Below are 19,351 nucleotides of genomic sequence, written 5' to 3'. Positions count from 1 at the left end.
GTGCCGTCCAGCTGCCTCAGCCTCACCCGTGCGGGACGGGGCGCCTCTCTGTCAGGGCAGTGGTGCCAGAGTGAGGACGGGTTGGTGACAGTCACGCTCCCCGCAGGTGGCAGGCAGGACCTGGAGGTCACTGTCTGATACGTGAGTGTACTTGCACCGTGTCACTGGGAGTGCCTGTGTCACACGTGGGGGCCTGGTGGCCCCCACCCCCCAGTGGTGGGGTGACGGCTGCGTCGACGGCCTGACACAGGAGGTGTCGCCTGTGCTCTGACACAGACTCGGGCGCCTTGCCTGCCGCTTTCCCGCTGCTTCAGCGTCGGCAGGAGGCGCTTCCCAAGCAGAGGCCCGAGCCAGGCCGGGGTGGCCGTGGGTCACAGGGGACAGACGGGCACCTCTCAGGTCTTAGTGGATTAGCCGGGCCGCGTGCTGAGTCAGCGCGGCCGCAGCTTAGCAGTGGCTTTGACCCAGGAGGGCAGAAGGAGCCCGGGCCGCGGCGCCTGGTGGAGGGGTTGCTGGAGGCTCTGGGGCCGCGGAGAGTGAGGCGAGCGGCTGTGGTGGGAGAGCGTGGGTAAGGCCCCGGGCCGCCAGCGCGGCTCTGGCGGAGCAGGCCACCAGGGCTGGGGAACCGAGAGAGGACGGACCAGCGGTTCTTGGGAAAAGGACATTGGACTTCCTACTTTGCTTGGGGGAGGGGGTACCGGGCGCTGCTGCTGGGGTCCCGGGAGGCCGCTGCGCACGGGCCGCCTCCTCAGGGAGGTGTGGGGGGCCGTCCTGTACACCGCCCTCCTGACCCCGAGGGAAGACCGTCCTGCAGGCGGAGACCTGGTCCCAGGTCTCGGGGCCCCCCGCCGACCCTAGCGCCCCCGGAGCTCCTTCCGCCCAGGTCCCTGGGGGTCTCCGGGTTTAGGCCTCAACTTGGGGATTCCAGCCTTAGCATCGCATTCTGGCGTGCGGAGTAGGGTCAGAGGTCACGTTCGTGGGCTGGAACGTAGAGCTTAAGGCCTCGGGCCTCCGGACGACGCGGGCGGGCGTCTCCCTTCCCGGGGACTGGGGGGGGGGGGGGGGCTGCGTGAGGAACCTCTGCACAGACGGGGAGGGTGGGCCTCCCCGGCGGGGCTGCCCTGGGCCCCGGCCTGGGCGCGCCCCGGCCTGTCTGGGCTGCCGTGCTGGTGCTTCGCGTGCCGGGACTCCCGGGGCCGGCGGGACGCCTCGCCCAGCCCTGCAGGGCCACTGTGCGTCGGGCAGCCCTGGGGCCCAGCCAGCGCGGTGGCCGCCGCTGTCCCCGCTCCCAGCCCGGGTCGCCGTGGGGAACGCCGTCTGAGTGTCAGCCGCAGCTGCTGGGCTTCTGTCCCGAGACCCAGACTCTGCTTGGGCTGAGGAGGGCCTCAAAACAGCTTCCCCTTTCCGGGCCGCCGCCCGGGCGCGTCTGGGAGGCGCTGTCACTGCGCAGAGCCCGTGGGTGACTGACGGGGCGTGTGCGGGCCCAGCCCCACCCCGGGGGCGCCCCTACGTCCTGGGGACCGGTGGCCCCCCAGGGGCCGGCTCTGTGGTTCACGCGGAAACCACCGCCCTTGCCTGCCTCGGGGCTCCCCGGCCGGGCGTCAGCCGTGCTCCTGTCTCTGTTTCAGGCCCAACTCTCGGAGGTGACCGGAGCACCCGCGGCCGGAAGATGAGCGAGCTCGACCAGCTGCGGCAGGAGGCCGAGCAGCTGAAGAACCAGATCAGGGTGCGTACCATACCGCCCGCGGCCGCTTCTGCCGGCGTTCGCGGTTTGGGTCGGGTGCGGCCTGGTTTGGGGAAACCCTAGCCGCAGCACGGCGGTGCGGGGCCGGGCCTGAGACCGGTCTCTCTGCCCGGGACGCGCTGGCCCCCAGCCGGCCCGCCTGCGCTCTCAGGGTTCCTCCCGGCCCCTCGCTGTCGGAGCACATGGCCGTGTTCTCACGAGATTTACACGACGCCTTTCCTCACGTTCTTCTTCTCCACCTACTGACGAGAGGGCGGGGGGCGTGGACTGGTGCCGCTCACCCGTGCGGGCGCCCCGACCGGAGCCGGCCTGAGACGTGGGCGGGCCGAGATGAGGGTCAGCCCGCGGGTCAACCCGGAGTCAGCCCCGTGGCGCCCCGCGGGTCCCCACAGAGGGTGGCGCCTGCCTCCGCCCTCCGGGGCTGTTGCGGGCAGGAGGCGTGTTTGAACACGGGAGTGTTGTTCCGAGCGGTGGAAGGTGCTCTGGGAGCGCCTGCTCTGCCTGCGGTTCCGGAAAGAGGTGCTCCTCAGGGGAGTCTCTCTGGGCGCACGGCTGCGCGGGCTGCTGGAGCTGACGCGTCCCTGGAGGGGGCACACGCCCAGGTGCCAGCCGGCCCAGTGGCTCCGTGGCTGACCTGAGAGGTTGTGATGCAGAGCCCGGCGCTCGCCCTGCTTTCTGATTGGTTGGTTTGGGGGGAGGGGTGGAGACGGACAGACAGACGTCGGTTTGCCGCTCTACCTAGTGGTGCCCTCCTGGGCTGGTTCTCGCACTCGCCCGAGGGTGCACCGCACGGCCTCGGACCCGCGGAGCCGCCCGGCCCTGGGGCCCAGGGGGCTCTGAGAAGGGAGGAGCAGTGGGTTTAGAAGGACTTGGTTCTGTCTGTCGTCCTTTAGTTTTGGAAGGCGGGGCCACAAAGAAATGTTTTAAAGATTTTATTTTATTTTTAGACAGAGGGGAAGGGAAGGAGAAAGAGGGAGAGAAACGTCCGTGTGTGGCTGCCTCTCGTGCGCTGGAACCCACACCCCAGGCTCTCGGCCCGACCGGGAGCGGGGCGGCCGCCCTCCTCACTTTCGGGGACGGGGCCCCACCCGCTGAGCCACAGCAGTCGGGGCCGAGAGACAGGGCTTTTGACCAACAGTCCCCGAGAAGCGTTCACTGCCAGCACGTCTCTGTGCTCGGACCGTTGGGGGGGAGAGGAGTGGGGGGGGGAGGCGGGCGCCCCAGAGAAGGCCGCCGCCCCTCAGCCCTCAGCCCGCGCAGACGGGTCCTTCCTGGGTGGCTGCGCCGGGCTGCTGGTCACTGCCTCTCCCTTTCTCTTTCTGTTTCATCTTTTAATGTTTTGTTATTCGGGCCCCTTTGCCCCTTAGCCCCCCGCCCCCCCCCCCCCCCGTTGTTTTTGTTTAAACGCCTGGTTACACGCGGACGCCTGGTGGTGGCCGGGGAAGGGGGCATCTGCATCGTTCCAGCCAGCCTTTGCGTGGACTTGGGAACAGGCGCTGGGGCCGAGACGGGCCCAGGGGAGACGGAGAATGCCTTCTGCCGGCGGAGGTTCGGGTCCTACCGCTGGAAAGCCCTGCTGCGGCACCCGGCTGCTGTGGCTCAGTGGACTGAGCGCCGGCCTGCGGACCCGGGGGGGCAGGTCCAACTCCCCGTCAGGGCACCCGCCTGGGCTGTGGGTCAGGGCCCGTAGGGGGCGTGCGAGAGGCATCCGTACCTTGATGTTTCTCTCCCTCTCCCCCTCCCCGCCTTCCCGCCTCTCCACGCGTAACTGGATAAGACCCTTGGGAGCCCGAGCAGAGGCGACCACGCGTCTCTGACCAGACTCGCGCCGTGTGACGGACGGGCCTCCCCTCCGAGCACAGGAGTCAGCCGTGGTTCTCCGGCGGCTCTGAGTCGCCCGCACGCACGCACGCCTCCAGGCGTGTGTTCAGGTGGACGCGGTCCGTGCGGCTCAGGTGAAAGGGCCGCCCCTTGCGGAAAACCAGGGCTGAGCGTCGGCCTGGTGCCGCCTCCCTGGCCTGGACCCGCCCTGCGGCCTGGCGGGGTGTCGGCCAGCCCCCGGGGGCAGGGCTGCCCCGTGGGCCGCCTGTGGGGTGTGCCAGCGTGGAAAGGAGCAGGTGGCGTTCACAAGCCGTGTCTCGGTCAGCGTGTCCAGCCTGCTTCTCACGCAGGGGACGTTTTCCTGCCTCGCGCCCTCCTTGCCCGGGGCGTCTCGAGAGGCCGGTGTGTCCTGCGCTGGTGGGTGCGGCCCCGTGTGCATGCGCCGTGGCTCCTGGCGCCCACGATTTAAGGGCCAGAAGAGGGAACTGGTGCCTGCAGTGACACCTCTCACTGCAGACTGCAGCGTCTGCGCTGGGCGCTGGGCACAGTGGGCGTCGCTGCGCCGGCCCCTCCGGCCAGGAGACGGAGAGACGCTGGTCTGGCCGGCGGCGGCTGCAGGGACGGACCCTCACGGGACGTGTGCCCACGCCCTGCCCTGCAGCCGGGGCGGGGGCTGCCTGTGCCGAGTCTGCACACCCCCTTCCTGCGGTGGCGGTGGGGGGTGGGCCCTGCCTCAGTCGGGGGCCCTGGTAAGCCGCAGGCAGCGTCCGAGAGAGGGGTGTGCAGACACCAGTCCCAGACTCCGAGCCTGCAGGGCAGGGCTCGCTGCGGAGGGGCCCGGGGCCCCGGTCCTCCTGCCCCCGGGTCCTCGCCCCCGGACCGGGCTGGCACGGGAGGGCGGGTGGCGGCCTCATTGTGAGGCTGACGCAGCGATGCCGGGTGGACAGGAAGCAGGAGCCCAGGTCCTCTGAGCGTTCGCCACCGTGGGCTCCCGAGTCTGGTTCCGTGTTCTGGGTGGGCTCCGGCCGTGCCTTTCCCGGGAGGTCCCACTCGGCCCCTTTAAAACTGTTGTTCCACTTGCCTTCCCACCGTATGGCGGTTTGTAAAACACACCGATGGGAGGTTTCAGGCTTTGATTTCCTAATAACCTGGATCACTTGGGGACAGTGCCCCTGGTTACCTGGGTCTCCGGGGCATTTCCTAGGCAAGAACGCAGGTAACAGGTGACACAGGTGATACCAGCCAGCGATAGCAGGCCCTTGGCCCGTTTCTGTGGGTCGAGCACCCGTGCTGGTTTGGCATGGAGACGGTTCCTGGCCGGCTCAGCCCAGGACAGCTCCTGGGCCACTGGACTGGCGGGGAGGTGGGGGGGGCGGCAGGCAGCTCCCGGTTCTGGGGTTCTCCGGCGCCACCCGGCTTCCAGGGTGTTCCTCAGGATGGCTGGGGCCTGGAACACGCCGGCTCCCTGACCCACGTGGTGAGTGTGGGCTGGGCGCAGGCTGAGGTTTGGACGGCCCTCCCTGGGGGGGCCGGGCAGGGGTGCCCTCCATGGCCCGCGCTCTGCACTGGCTCTGGCAGCGTGCGGAGGCTCTTGGGAACTGTGGGGCGAGGACGGGGGGCTGGGCGCACCCGAGACTTGGCTGAGTCCCTCTTCGTTGGTTTCGTTCCAGGATGCCCGGAAAGCCTGTGCAGATGCAACTCTCTCCCAGGTGAGCATGGGGCTAGGGAGGGGCCGCGTCTCCCTCGGGCCCCCTGGGACAGGAACTGCTCCGGGTGTCCTGCCCAGCGAGGGCGGGAGCCGGGGCCAGGCACCTCCCCTCTGACGCTCCTCCTGCTGGCGCGGGAAGCGGTGTTTGCAGGACGAGAACAGCTGTCTCTCGAGCCCTAAACAGGCCTCGCCGCGGTGGTGGAACGCCGCGGCCTTGCAGCGAGGCGTGTGGGGGTCCTCTCCGTCAACAGGTCTGCCCCGGAAGTTTGTCCGAGAGGGAGTGAGGCAGGCACGGATGTGGCGTCCTCTCTCCGGGGCATTGTTGGGTGGTGCTTGTCCGTGCCCTGATGGGGGTCAAGCCCATGGGCGTGGCGTAGTGGGATGGCGCTGCGACCCCCGGAGCTGCCCGGCCCCAGGTCTGCCCCAGAGACAGGAGGCCCGAGCCCTGGCGCCGGGACGCCTCTGGGCACCCAGGCCCTCGGCAGCTCTTCTCCCCAGCGCCAGGCGGCGGCGACAGCCCGGGGTCCGCGAGTGGAGGACCGTGGGCGGGGCGGCAAACATGGACGGTGGAGCAGAGTTCGGCCGCTCCCTGCCGCACCGGCGAACCGCAGAACCGTGCTGCCGAGGGCCCCTGGGCCCGGGGGTGGGGCCAGTCCCCGGGGACTGGGAGTGGGTCAGTGAGGGCCCGGCGCTCGAGGGGCGAGGGGAGTGGGTGCCTAGTGGCGGAGGGGGTGGGGGTGTTCTGGGAGAGGGAGAGGCCATTCCTCCGCACGACCTGTCGGCGCGCTCCGTGCCGCTGCGCTGGGTGCGTCCGGGTGGCGGGCGTCCCCGTTGAAGAACCGCTCGTGTCCGAAGGGTCGACCACGTCGTGGAGGAGGAAGTTTCTTTCTGCCCAGCGTGCGCTTTCCCCAGCGCCCTGGTCCTCAGCGAGGCGCACGCTGACCGGGGGTAGTCGGTCGGCCAGAGGAGGCCTGGGCTGTGGGGGGCCGCCTGGGCTGCGGGGGGCCGCCTGGGCTGCGGGGGGCCGCCCTTCGGACCGAGGGTTCGGCACCCGCTGCTGCAACGCCACTGCTGCTCCGCGTGTCCGCCCCAGACCTCCCCTCGATCTCGGGACGGGTCCAGGGAGGGCGCGTGTGGGTCTTGGCACGGCAGCGCTGGTGCGGAGTGGACGGTGGCCAGCGGCTGGGTCGGCACAGCCGTATGGGCTGCCTGTGCCATGGGAGCTGGGAGCCGCTGGGCTAGTGGGCGGGGGCTGAGGCAGAGGAGAGCGAAGAGGGAGGGGCCGCGGGGCCGCACAGTGCGCATCGCAGGGGCAGGGGCAGAGGTGGTGCTCCTGTGGGCACCACGGCCGGAGGGCAGGTACCCTGTAAATGGGAGGGCCCCGTGGGGAGGTCCCTGGGGGCAGGGCCGGCCCGGGGGTTGGGGAAGCAGGGCAGAGGACATGGCGTGGAGGTGACCCCACCACAGAAGGGTGACCTGCAGGGCGTTTGCTGAATTTCCAGATCACGAACAACATCGACCCCGTGGGGAGGATCCAGATGCGCACCCGGAGGACACTGCGGGGCCACTTGGCCAAGATCTACGCCATGCACTGGGGCACGGACTCCAGGTGCGTGCTGGCCCTGGGGGGCGTGCCGGGGCGGCGGAGGGTCCTGGCTCCCGGGGGACCCTCTCCCGAGTGAGTGCGTCCGCCGTGGTCTGCAGAGAACGGTGAGGGCGCCGGCCGGACGTCGGGCAGGCCCGGTGTGGGCTGCACACTCCCCGCCTGTGTCGTCCCCACCGCCGGGCCCTTCCTGCCCCCCCTCAGCGGTCCCCGTCAGCGCTGCCCGCCCCACCCCACTCTTCTCTTCTCCCAGTGTGCAGCCGGCGCCTGTGTGGGTCCCGAGCAGGTTGGGGGCGGTGAGTGGGTCGGGCGTCAGACCACGGGCGTGGGCGCAGGGCATGCCACTGGCTGTCTCCCTGGGGCCGTGTCCAGCGCAGAATGGGTGTCTCGGCAGCTGCCCGGCCCGCCACCCGCCTCCCCTCACCCGCCGTCTGGCCGGGGAAGGCCCACTGTGTGCATGCCGTCTCTCTCCTGGACCCGCCCCCGGCCAGACGGCCTGTCCCCCAGCCTCATGCAGCGGCTCCTCCCCATCCCCCCACGGTCGCCCTCCCCCTGCAGTGGCACCCACACCCGCCTGCTCGGCCCTGGCCTTCATGTCGGGGGCGCGTCCCCTGACCTCCGAACCAAGTGCCGGGCGCCCTGGGACGAGGACACGCTCCGCAGACGCCCAGCGGGCTGTGTGCACAGCCCACCTTCCCGTGGCGCCGGGCGTGCGGCGTGGGCTCCTCTCCGCGGGTGAGGCCGCTGCTGCTCCCTCGGGGTCCGTGCAGCCCCCGTGCAGACCCCGCTGTGGCTGCACCATTCGGGCTGTGACCAGGAAGAGTACAGAAGGCCATCGCCCTGGCCGGTCACCCCACCGTGCAGGTCCTACTGCATGCCGTGTGTGATGCGCACTTTCTTGCCGGAACCCCTGAGGGCGTCGGACACGGCCCCGTGTGTGGTGTGCACAGAGCGTGGGTGTGCGTCGTGTGCGGTGCAGTGACGAGCAAGCGGACAGGACCGCTCCGCTGCCCCTCCACCTGCGGGAGCGCCGGTGTCCTGGCAGGTGTCTGTGGCCAGGCTGTGCCCCCAGGGGGTCCTGGGTCCGGTCCTCGAGGCCGTGTGTCCCTGAGCCCCGCAGGGTGACAGGCTGCAGGCCGGGCGTGGCCCGAGCAGCGGGCGTGCGCAGGGGCTCAGGTGAGGTGGGGGTGGGGGGGTCAACCGGCCGGGACCCCGATCCTTTCGTGCGAGGCCTCACCACCGCCCTCGGGCTCAGGCCTGTTGTGCCATGACAGCTGGGAGCAGGAGGGAGCGTGGTGGGAGCGCACGGCACCCCCATGAGGTTCGCCCGGAGCGGGCCCCGTGGAACCGTGGGTGTCCGTGTTCCGTGGCTCTCGCAGACACAGAGAGGCCCCGGGAAGGGCTCGTGCGTGTTCCGTGTCGGTGGGCGCTTCTCCGCTGTCACGTGTTCACCAACGTGGTGGGACCGTTTGTACTTAAGTCCTGCTTTTCATAATGTTTCGGGGTCTCTCAGTGCCCTGATGCTGTTAGACTCTTTCTCCACTTCCCAAAGTCGGGTGCAGTCCTGCTGGGATGGGGCGTGAGCCCCACTAGCCCACCAGGGCTCAGGAGCCGCCGTCCTCCGAGTGGGGAAGCGCCCGAGTCCTGGGAGGCGGCCCCCGCCCTCCGGCCTCTGTTCAGTGTCTGGGCCCCTCCGTCCGGGCGCCTGGGCCTCTGCGCTGGGGTGGGCGGTGCCTCCGTGCCTGTCCGGTGCTTGGCGGAAGGTTCTGCAGGCCCCTGGAGCCCCGTCTCCAGCGGCCGTCCCCCAGGATTACAACGCGTGAATCTCCTCTCATCTCCGGGGGATCAGCGGGCATTAGTGTCCTTCTGACCCCTGGCCGTCAGCAGGTTCTAAGCTCTCGGGGGGGCGGGGGGGACCTTCTCGGGGGTGACCTTGACGGAGGGCACGTCTGGGCCACAGAGGCAGGCGGCAGCAGGGGCCGTGCCCCGCCCCGTCCCCAGCGGTCGTCGGGGGCCGGTGGGGTGAGGCCGCACTGCGAGGGTGCGGGGGTTCGCTGGGGGGAAGCGCATCCGAAGACGGCGGCACTCCGGCCGGCGCCGTGGCAAGTCTGGTCAGCGGCTCTGGAAGTCCCTCCCGCTGGCCGAGCCGTTGCTGACTCCGGTCGGGTGTGCGTGCTCACGGGGCCTGCCCAGCCTGTCGCGCTGGCTTCAGTCTCACCCCCGGGTCTCAGTCCTTTCAAGAAGACAAGTGAGCTTGTGGCCGAAATGCCGAAAACCTGCGTGTTTTGGTAAAGTCTTTAAAACTAGAACCCTGCCACTGTCCACCGCGCTGACGCACATCTGCCCGGGACGGCGCGTGCGGCCTGCCGCCGTCCAGTGGTCGGCCCGCCAGCAGGCGGGGGGGCGGCCTGCTTTGCGTCTCGGGGGCCCCACGTCCCGTGTGCGCAGGGAAGCGCCTCTGCGTGTGGGACGCCGGGGCTCGTCAGGCGCTCGCGTGCAGGCTCCGTGTGCGGAGCAGAGCGGGCAGGCGCACCGCGTGTCCGTGTCTCCCGATCGGCCCTGTCCGAGCCCCGCGTTTCCCCCCGGCGGCCGGGCCTGCCCGGGACGCGGAGCTCGTCTGAGCCCGAGCCGTGCCCGTGGGAACGTCCTCCGTGCTTTCGGGGCTGGCCTGGTGACGAGGGCGCGCTCTTCTGCTCATAAACGCGTGTGCTGGGCCCCGGGTCCCCCACGCCGGGTGGGGGCCGCCGCCCGGGGCCGCTGACAGGCCGCCTCGTGTCCCCGCAGGCTCCTCGTGAGCGCCTCCCAGGACGGGAAGCTCATCATCTGGGACAGCTACACCACCAACAAGGTAGGCGCTGCCCCGGAACCCGCCCCCGCCGGCCTCACTGGGGCTCAGAACTCAGGGCAGGCCCGGGAGGCGCTCGGGCTGGTCCTGGTGTCGCCTCGCGGGGGGCGGGCAGTGGCTCCCCCGCGTGTCCAGGGGACCCGGGCTCCGGCGTCGGCCCTGCCCGGGGAGCCTCGCGTCCCGTGCAGAAGCGTGGGGGTGGGGCTGTCCCTCCCCGCGCCCGCGGCCTGAGCCCACGCGCTTGCCTCCCCGCGCCCAGGTGCACGCCATCCCCCTGCGCTCCTCCTGGGTCATGACCTGCGCCTACGCGCCCTCGGGGAACTACGTGGCCTGCGGCGGCCTGGACAACATCTGCTCCATCTACAACCTGAAGACCCGCGAGGGCAACGTGCGCGTGAGCCGCGAGCTGGCCGGGCACACGGGTACGGCCGCGGGGGCGCGCGGGGGAGGAGCGAGGGAGGGAGACACTGAGGCGACAGGGAGACGTCCCTCCTGGGGGGCCGACCGGTGGCCGTCTGCTCCTGGGGGTGACGCCCACCCACCGGGCCCCGCTGTTCGGGGCCTGTCCCGCCCTTTTCCGGGGGGACTTGGTTTTCAGAACCGCGTGTTGCTTTCCTGTGTTTCCCTGGTTACCTGTCGGCGTTGTTCTTTCGTCGTTTATCGAGGGTCACAGTGCGTGTTGATCACGGGTCACGGTCCACTCGGGGTCGCTGCTGCGTCGGCGTGTGTGACACAGGCCCCTTTCTGCTCTTCACGCGGCTCTCGTGCGCCTCAGCTGCACGTGCATTACCCCCCCCCCCCCCCACACACACAGTTACACTCCCGTCCTTCAGACTGTCCCCTCTGGGCCCCAGGCTCCCGGGCTCCCCCCCCTGCACTGTGGAGGGTGCCGGCAGGCTGTCTGAGTCAGACGCTGTGTTTTCAACTCTGAGGTTCCTGTTTAATGCCCTGAACAGTAGGTCTTGGTCTCCTGGGTTTTCCTGCCGGTGGTTTTCCCACTGGTGGCTCACCAGGAGCACACGTGGGGCCCTGGGGTCCCGCCTGCAGTCCCAGCCCCTCGTCCCCTGGGGCTGGTCGCGGTGGCTCTTCTCTCTGGAACGTGGGCGACGTTTGCCGCCGTCTCCGTCCCTCTCGGCGCCCGGGTCTGTGTCCCACACGCACCGCCCTGCTCTCCCTCCCTGCACGGAGGGCGGGGGCTCCCCCGAGACCGTCGGCTCCAGCCGCCCATTCTGCCCCCGGGCTTCTGCTCACAAGGCCACGGGACCACGGGGCTGGCCGGTTCCACTCGTCTGGGCCTGTTTTTCAGGTTACTTGTCCTGCTGCCGCTTCCTGGATGACAATCAGATAGTCACCAGCTCTGGAGACACCACCTGGTGAGTCCCCGAGGCCCGCGCATCGGCGCTGGGAAACAGCCCCGGGACTGCAGGCTGGGGGGCAGCGGGAGCTGCCGGGGTGACTGTGGGCGCTGACCCCGTGGGCGTGTGGCAGCCGTGCCCTGGGCGGTGGGCACATCAGCCCCGTGGGTGGTGCCGCCTCGAGTGGGTGCTGGACAGGCCCCTGGAGTCGCCCCGGCAGCTCCCGGCGGGTGACCCCGAGCCCCTGATCACTGGTAGCTCCGCCTCCCAGGTCAAAGGCCACGGCAGCCGGCTTGAGGGTGTGTGTGTGCTGGCACCAAGCCGTACAGTTTAAATGGTCAGATAGTATTTTACGTTGTTTTAGGCTTCCTCCGTCCCTGTAGTGGTCCCTGCCCTTTGAGGCACGGACCCTGGTCCCTCGGGGAGCAGGACCGGCCCTGTGCCAGCCCCATCCTCTGCCCACCTCGTCCTTTCACAGGGTTTTTTTTCCTCCAGTGTTTGCAGTAGGCCCACAAAAGACGTGTAACGTAAACGTCTCATTTGGGGGTGCGACACGCGACATTCTATCCGCTTCCCACGCTCCTGCCACCTGCGGGCAGAGGCTCTGGGCCGCAGCGCCCTGGCCGGGCGGGGCTGTCCTCCGCTGTCTGCGGCGTGTCTCCCAGCCGTCGGTGTACCTGTCAGCGGCCCCCTGCTCGCCCCGCCCCTCCCCAAGGCCTGCAGGACCCCAGGGGCACGGAGCTGGCAGACCCGACCTACAGGTCCTCTGCCCTGTCCCGTGGCCCCTGCACCCACTCGCAGCCCCAGTGTACGGCACGGCAGAGCCTCCGGTGTCCCTGCTTCAAAGGGACACAGGCGTCCTCTGTTGACTCTGGGCTGGCGTGGAGCCCAGTGTGCACGCCTGCGGCCGGGTTTCCTTCTGCCCAGAGCCTCGGTCGGGCAGGTCTGTCTGCAGTCCCGCACGCGTGGGCTCGCTCTGGTCCCGGGCGGCCTGAGGGACACTCGGTCCCCGGCTTCCGAGAAGCTGGGGTGACTCTGCCTGTCTGCCTCCGCCCCAGTGCTCTGTGGGACATCGAGACGGGCCAGCAGACCACCACGTTCACGGGGCACACCGGGGACGTCATGAGCCTGTCCCTCGCACCCGACACCCGACTGTTCGTCTCCGGCGCCTGCGACGCCTCGGCCAAGCTGTGGGACGTGCGGGAAGGCATGTGCCGGCAGACCTTCACCGGCCACGAGTCCGACATCAACGCCATCTGTGTGAGTCCCACCGGGGCCCCAGAGCGCGTGCTCTCGGTTGTCTCTGAAAACACGACCGGGCTCGCCACGCGGCCCCCCGGAGGGAGCGTGGCTGTGGCGCGTCTGTCCTCACGACCCCCCCCCCCCACCCGCAGGGTGCTGGTCGCGCTCCTCTGGGTGGGGAGCAGATAGTGGGGTCACTCCAGCACCTGCAGCCAGGGGCTCCCTCCCTCTTGGGGCCTGGGCTTGAGGGGGGCCGTGCAGATGTGTCTGGTGGGTCGGGGGGGCCCCTTCCCGGCCTTCTCCGCGGGCCGGCTCAATGGCCGGCACCCTCACTGTTCCCTCGGGGAAAATGCACACAATGGAGCCTGCCCCGTGGGTCCCCGGCTTCTGCCAGAGTCCAGCCCTCGCTCGCTCCCATCCCCTGCTGGCCGCGGGCCTGCTCCTGGGCAGGCGGCAGTTCCCGCGCTCACCGTGCGGGCCCCCTCCTCCGCCCCCCAGTTCTTCCCCAACGGCAACGCGTTCGCCACCGGCTCGGACGACGCCACCTGCAGGCTGTTCGACCTGCGCGCGGACCAGGAGCTCATGACCTACTCCCACGACAACATCATCTGCGGCATCACCTCCGTCTCCTTCTCCAAGAGCGGCCGCCTGCTCCTGGCCGGCTACGACGACTTCAACTGCAACGTCTGGGACGCGCTCAAGGCCGACCGGGCAGGTGGGTGGCTCGGGGCCTGCCCTCCAGACGCACTGGGCCCCTCCCCCGCGCCGAGCAGCCGGGGCGCCCTCTGGTCCCCTGTGCGGCTGGGTGCGGGCGGGGCGCCGACCCCAGGTGGGGGCCCAGGAAGTGGCCCAGGGTTCGCACGTCGGGCTGGGGTGTGGTTGTCGCGGGCGCTGCAGCTCCGCCTGTGAGGAGGGTGAGAGTCCTGCACGGGGCGGGGCCCCAGGAGGTGAGACTGGGGCTCGTGGGCCTCACCTTGGCTGCTGCATCCTGGGGGTCGGCTTCGTGCCCTGCATGAACCCCCCTCCGCCCAGCCCCACACCTGCCTGGGGGAGCACTCCTGCCCCCGCAGGCTGCGCTCTATGGGGACGGGATGGTGATGGGGGGGCCGCAGCTCTCAGAGGTCGACCCCGAGGCCTCCTGCCCGGTGTCATCGAAGCACCAGGTGCGCGGTGGCCCTCGCTGGCTGCTGGACGTCAGCCCTCACTGTCCCGGGGTGACTGCCCTGGGGTGCCGGTGGTCGGGCTTTCCTCGTGGCTTTGGTTCCGTCTCCCGCGAGAGTGCTTCCCTCGTGAGTGCTCCGCAGTCGGGGCAGGGCCTGGGTCGGGCCTGGGTCTGCTCCCGGCCCCGGGCCGCGTCCGCGACGGGCTGTGGCTGGCCTGCTGCGCAGCTGTGATCGGGTCAGGCATGGCTCGGCTCCCGTTGGGAGAGGAGCGCGGACCCTCACTCGCCATGTGATCCCCCCCACCCCCACTGTCCTTTCTCTGAGCCCCGGAGGCGCTGCAGGGCTGGCCCTCGTGCGGGGTGCTGGGTCTGCATCTGCCCCCTGCCCTGCAGCGGCCCCAGTCACAGCCAGGCGGGCACCCGTGGGCCCTGCAGTGACTGTGCTCTCGCCTGCCCCCAGGTGTCTTGGCCGGGCACGACAACCGCGTCAGCTGCCTGGGGGTGACCGACGACGGGATGGCCGTGGCGACAGGCTCCTGGGACAGCTTCCTCAAGATCTGGAACTAGCCCGCAGGTGATGCAGCGGCCCAGCCCGGCCTGGCCGTGGGGGCGCTGCTGCTTCCTGGGCTCTGGGCACTCGGGGGGCGGAGCTCACGGGCGGGTGTGGTCCACCAGCCCCCTCCCCCCGGGGTCAGCAGCGAGCCCCCAGCCGTGCCCCCGAGTTGAGATGCGCTGTTTTTACTTTTACCCTTTAAAGACAACGTCAGGTGTTGCCGTGACGGTGGTTGATAAATCACAGCGGTGTCGGGGGTTGGAATCCATGACCCGTCACCCCCCCCCCCCCCGCCCTCTCCTGTGCCCTCTGGCCCCTCCCCCTCTGGTGACCCCCCGGCTGCCTCTGTGCCCGTGAGGCTCCTCTTCTCGGCTCGGTCCCTTCGCCGCCCCCGGCCCCCTGGCGGCTGCTCTGCGTGTCTGTGGGTCCCTTGCTGGTCCGCCAGCTTGTTTCTGCGTTAGACGCCGCAGGGGGGGGACACCCCGCCGCAGCCCCCGTGACGGCCCCGCGCTCACCCGGCCCCCCTCTGTTTGGAACAGCAGGTGCACGCGCCGCGGCCGGAGGCCATCCCGCCCCAGGCGTTCCCGTGATTGCATTTCCAACCCCTACTAACGAACGTGGGCGCCCTCCCCTCCGAACTTCAAAAGGGCAAGACCCCCCCCACTCACTGCTGAAACCAAGAGCACAATCCCACGAAGAAAGAGTCTGTGTCCGCCCGACGCGCCGCACTCCTCCCGGGACCACTGTCTGCGTCGGCTCCGTCCGAGGGGGCTCCGGGGGCTCCGGGGACGCCCGGCGGGGACGCTGCCAGAGCGCGCGCCCTCGGGGGCTTCCGGTCGGGTCCCGCCCCTGACGCCCCCGCAGAGCCAGTCGAGGACCCCGGCCGGCAGCCGGCTCTAAGTTCCAGGGCGCGTCCTGACGGATTTGGAAACCGCACTTGCTTCCCAGAACACCTGTGTGTTCCCTGGCTAGCCAGAGCGGGGGCCCGTGTGGTCTCCCCGACATTGTCACCGGCGTCCACGCGGCCCCCGGTCGTCCGTCTGTCTGGTGTCGTCTGACCGTGGCGCGCAGACTCGGCGCGGGGGCCGCGTGGGCCGCGGGGTCCCGGGTGCGGGCGGGCGGCAGCGTCCCCGGGGCCCCGCCCCCCGGCCCGCCCTCCCCGCCTGCTCCGTGGGGCCCCTGCTCTCACCGGTCTCCCTGTGGAGTGGGGGAGTCTGTGACAGCAGCCCCGTGCTCGCCCACGCCCACCCCGCCGCCAGGGCCTCCTGTCCGGGGAGGCCCGTCCTGTGCTTGGGTAGTGAGTCCGTTACTTGTGTATGAAACAATGTACAAATCAATGTTTTGAAAATAATGATCTCAACTTTCTAAGTTAAATTTTAAAAAATTTGATCGTTTGCCACACGGGGTGGGTTCCCTCTTAGACTCGCATGCTGTAGAGACGCTCACGTGTGCATAGAGGCCTCGGTCCTTAGATGTCCTCCCCTCCCAGAGTCACCTCTTTCCAGCTGCTGCCGCCGCGGCTCCGTCCCCCACCGCGCCGCACGCCCGGAGCAGTACCGTGCGCGGCCCGGCACGCTTGAGCAGCAGGATGAGTCACTGTCGTCTTTCTTTCTTGATGCAAGCCAGTCCCGTCCCAAGTGACCGCGGTTGGATTCTGGGGGGCAGGGGCCAGAGACGCCGGCCTTCCTCTGTCCACTCCTTGCGGCCCGTCTCCCGAGAAACCAGCCTTTCGCACCCAAGGCCCCACTTTTCTAGTCCCCGGCCCCCCCCCCCCCCCCACACCTGGTTTCCTCCGAGCCGTGTCCGCAGCGGCGTGTGGACCGGCTGCTGGCCGTCCCCGAGCTCGCCCGGGCCGGCGCGGAGCCTCCTGGGCGGGCTGCCAGGCCTGGCCCGGCAGGACGGGCGGGAGCCCCTCCGTCCACACCCTGTAGAGCTGTCTGCACCTGCCCTGCCCTTTTGTATTTAATTTTCAGTCACTGTACTGCGAGGGAGCTGGAACAAGGTAGACCCTGTATTAAGCTGTACTGTTATTTAAGATGTAATAAAGCAGTTTGACACGAGGGACTCGGGTGTGGCTGCTCCTTCGCGGGCGGGGGGTGGGGGGCGGCCGCCGTCCCTGCGCAGTCGGGTCTGACCAGCGGCCGTGGCGGCCCAGCCTCCTGCCAGCTCTTCTGCCCCCTTCACAGAGGGCGCACGGAGGGTGACGGGGCATTCCGACAGCACGGCCCCAGCAGCCCGTCCTCCTGTCCACCCCCCAGGGCCTCCCGGGACAGGCTGCCCTCTGACTGCACCCCCATCTGTCTGAGCAGGAACTGCGTGCTCTGGAAAAAGGGGGAGCTGCCCGAAAAGTCAGAGTCTTCAGGGGCCAGTTTGAGACGAGGAGGGCGTCCCGTCCTCGTCCCGGAGGCGTGGCGAGGTGCCCGTGACTCTCAGGGTGGGTGCTGGCACCTCCTCCTGAGCTGAGGGGCGCTTGGCAGGGCGGCCTCTCAGGGGAGGCCCAGGGGTGGGGGCGCCACCCTCCACTCTGGACCGCGGCCGCGGCCGCCCGAGCCAGCCCCACAGCGACCGCGGGTCCTCGTGTCCACACCACTGCCACCAGGCGCGGCTTCCCTCCGTCCCCAGCGCCGAGCTGCGCCAGGCGCTTGGCCCTGGGCTCATCGGTCCCTCGTCCCGCCCTCGTGGGGCCCGGCTGACCACTGCACAGCCCTGGCCGGGTGGTGCAGTGGTCAGGGCATCGTCCCCAAACACGGGGCGGGGGTGGTGTCCCCCCCAGGGCACACTCCCACCAGCCCCAGCCGACAACGCATCAGTGAGTGGCACGGCAAGGCGACACTCCCCGCCCCCACCCCCACCCCCACCCCCCCGAAGCCGTGCTCCGTTCCCCAACCAGGGAACTAAAAACAACAGAACTGCAGATGGCAGCGGCACCTCATGAGAACTCGGGGGTGGGGGGCACCGCACTCGGGGTGCTGGAGTGGGCGGCCCTCGGCCTCAGGGCCCTGCGGGGGCTCCGGGCGCATGCGTGCCTCCTCGCACCCCCACGGGAACGGACACACGGCCCGCCCAAAGGCGTCGCTCCTGGCTGTGCTGTGTGCCTGGCACCTGGCTGGTCTGCAGGGAAAGGTGTGGCCCCCGCACCAGCCCCACAGGTGACGGGCCAGCACACCGCCCTAGACCTTCTCCTTGGGGAGGGCCGGGTCAAGCCAGGCGGGTGGGGCTGGACTGCTCCCGGCCGCTGGCTGGACGCCAGAACCTGGGGGTAAACAGGCTGACCTCAGGGTAACCTGAGACACACCTCTTCCCCGGAACCTCCGTCCCTCCCTGCCCCTCAGGCTGCTGCTGGTTCCCCTTTTGGGGGCAGGGCAGCCTCTGTTTACTCCCGGCACTCCAGCCAGACCCAGCTGCAGCCACCCTCCCCAGGGCTGGGAGCAGGACCCCAGAGGGGGGCACCCCCTCCACTCTGCATCTGAGGGCCTGGGGCGCTCCTGCTTGCACCCTAGAGGCAGGGGGCGCCCCAGACTGCACCCAAACCCAGGGTGCCCCCCCCAGCCTGTTCCACACCTCCCAGGGTGCAGGCTCCCTGCTTCTCCCACCGGTGCCCCCCCCACTCTGCTGTCCACCATTCAGCCTTCTGAAGAGGGCGGCTCCCAGGTTTGTGGGCGTGCCGCTTGACCAATGTGGAGCCATGTCTAAGGAAACGACCAAGCTAGGGTGAGGTAGAGCGCTGGCTACAGGGGGAGGCCCCTGCTCGGCCTGAGGGGAGGACAACCGGCCTTCCCAGATCCCTGTGCCTGGAGGCAGGGCCCCGCCCCGCCCAAACTGGCTGGACGAGTGTCCCTCCCGTCCCTGCCCCGCCTGTGTGCTGTCAGCCTCCCTCTCCACGCCGAGGCCTGACTCAGCCCTTGGAGTCTGACGAGGAGCACTTCCTCCAGGAGCCTCCCAGATGCCCGCAGGCGCGACCCCCACCCCCCACACGGGCCTGGCTACGGAGCTACTGCTGCTCAGCCCTTTGGGGCTGTGTGTGAGCCCCGGCCTCTGAGCCCCCAGGGCTGCCCTGGGGCCAGAAGGGGGTCTGGTCACGCAGTTGTCCCATCATCGAAAGGAGGTGCTCCTGCCAGCCTCTCCGGTCCACAGTGGACAGAGGGTTGCCATGGTTACATACACAGTTCCCTTCAGAGGGCAGGTACCCAGCAAGGGTGCCTGCTCTGTCCTTGGCCAGTGACCCTGCCCAGGCTCATGCCTTGGTGCCTTCTCTGCAGACTGTCCAGCTAGATCTAGAGCTCCTTGGGAGGCCAGGCCCGGTGTCAGGTCGTGGCCAGTGCCAGGTCGGGCACTGGCATTGTTTTGTTGGTGGGATGTACCCAAAAGCGCAACCCCGGAGGCGTCTCCTCCTGTGGGTGTGGCTGGCCGTCACTTTGGGGAAGAGAAGTTGGCTTTTCAAAACAGCACATGGGGAAGTTACGGAGCTTGAGAAATCCCCACAGAGTCCCCCGTCTGGCTCGACCCCCTTCCCTCTCACTCACTCACTCACTCACTCTGGGTACTCTCACTGCCCCGTGGTCCCAGGACAGCAGCGAGACCTGCCCTTCCCTGTGACCAGCAGTGTTCCAGGTCGGTGGACAGCGGGCCAGGAATCCCAGCCAGGGAAGACTAGCGCCCACTGGGGGTGGAGTGGGGGGGATGCTGGGCCAGCTGGGGGCCCAGCTGCTGCAGAGGGGCGGGCGGGGGGGCTGTCTCGGGGAGACCCGGTGTGGAGAGGGAATGGTGGCTGGCACCGGGGGAGCCAGGCAGGTTACGAAACACCCCGCAGCGCACTGCCCGGGGCCGTGTCCTGCGGTGTCCCCCAGTACGCCGCTGGGGCCCGACGCCAGGCTGCGCTGGCGGGGAACCCTCAACGGGGGTGGCGGCGGGGGTGGGGGGGGGGAGCCTTGGGAGAAGCGCCCCGGCCGCTGGGAGGCGGCAGCTCCAACAGAAGCTGCAAGGCGCGCACTGAGGCCTTGGCCCTGTCCCCTTCTCCGGGCGCTCCACTCCGGGGGTGGGGGGACAGCGCCGGCGGGCCACCCTCCAGGGGCTCCACCCAGACCGCAGGCCCAGAGCCACTGAGGCCGGGCAGTGTGAACGGACCGGCCAGGCGGCTGGAGGTGGGCGGGGTCCGCTCCCTCCAGCTGCGCCGCCAGCGCAGGGGCGCGGGTCTGCCGCAGGTGTTCACACCGAGTCTGGGTTCCCGACACAGGTTCCTTCGAAGCAGAGTCGTCACGGAATCTTCGGTGGGTGGGGCCCCCACTGGCGGGGACGGCGGCGAGCCGGCCTAGGCTTCG

The 19,351-nt window shown here is 69.8% G+C and overlaps 1 protein-coding gene and 1 long non-coding RNA gene across 6 annotated transcripts in view; one reads left to right on the top strand and one right to left on the bottom strand.

The window, feature by feature from the left end:
* Positions 1-19,351, top strand: part of GNB1 (G protein subunit beta 1) — a 53,643-nt gene that overhangs the window by 20,834 nt on the left and 13,458 nt on the right. For 2 of the 5 annotated variants that reach the window (XM_028512815.2, XM_036025178.1), the window contains exons 2-11: positions 1,629-1,726; positions 5,236-5,274; positions 6,776-6,882; positions 9,661-9,724; positions 9,981-10,143; positions 11,028-11,094; positions 12,135-12,336; positions 12,817-13,033; positions 13,941-14,054; positions 14,573-14,671. In XM_028512815.2, coding sequence (XP_028368616.1) covers positions 1,670-1,726; positions 5,236-5,274; positions 6,776-6,882; positions 9,661-9,724; positions 9,981-10,143; positions 11,028-11,094; positions 12,135-12,336; positions 12,817-13,033; positions 13,941-14,047 — 1,023 coding nt within the window. In that variant the 5' untranslated portion in view covers positions 1,629-1,669 and the 3' untranslated portion in view covers positions 14,048-14,054; positions 14,573-14,671. Of the gene's footprint in view, positions 1-549; positions 569-1,628; positions 1,727-5,235; positions 5,275-6,775; positions 6,883-9,660; positions 9,725-9,980; positions 10,144-11,027; positions 11,095-12,134; positions 12,337-12,816; positions 13,034-13,940; positions 14,055-14,572; positions 14,672-19,351 lie in introns of those variants that run through there. The other 3 variants (XM_036025179.1, XM_036025180.1, XM_036025181.1) reach the window with 3 other exon arrangements.
* Positions 9,066-14,594, bottom strand: LOC118500494. The gene is made up of 3 exons (XR_004903044.1): positions 14,535-14,594; positions 13,785-13,789; positions 9,066-9,078 (listed from the first exon to the last, which is right to left on the bottom strand). It is a non-coding gene; the product is annotated as an uncharacterized LOC118500494 (long non-coding RNA).

This window comes from Phyllostomus discolor, chromosome 5 (assembly GCF_004126475.2).
Source record: "Phyllostomus discolor isolate MPI-MPIP mPhyDis1 chromosome 5, mPhyDis1.pri.v3, whole genome shotgun sequence".
Taxonomy (NCBI): Eukaryota; Metazoa; Chordata; class Mammalia; order Chiroptera; family Phyllostomidae; genus Phyllostomus; species Phyllostomus discolor.
The sequence above is the reverse complement of the archived record's forward strand: the minus strand, read 5'-3'. Positions and strand labels throughout refer to the sequence as shown.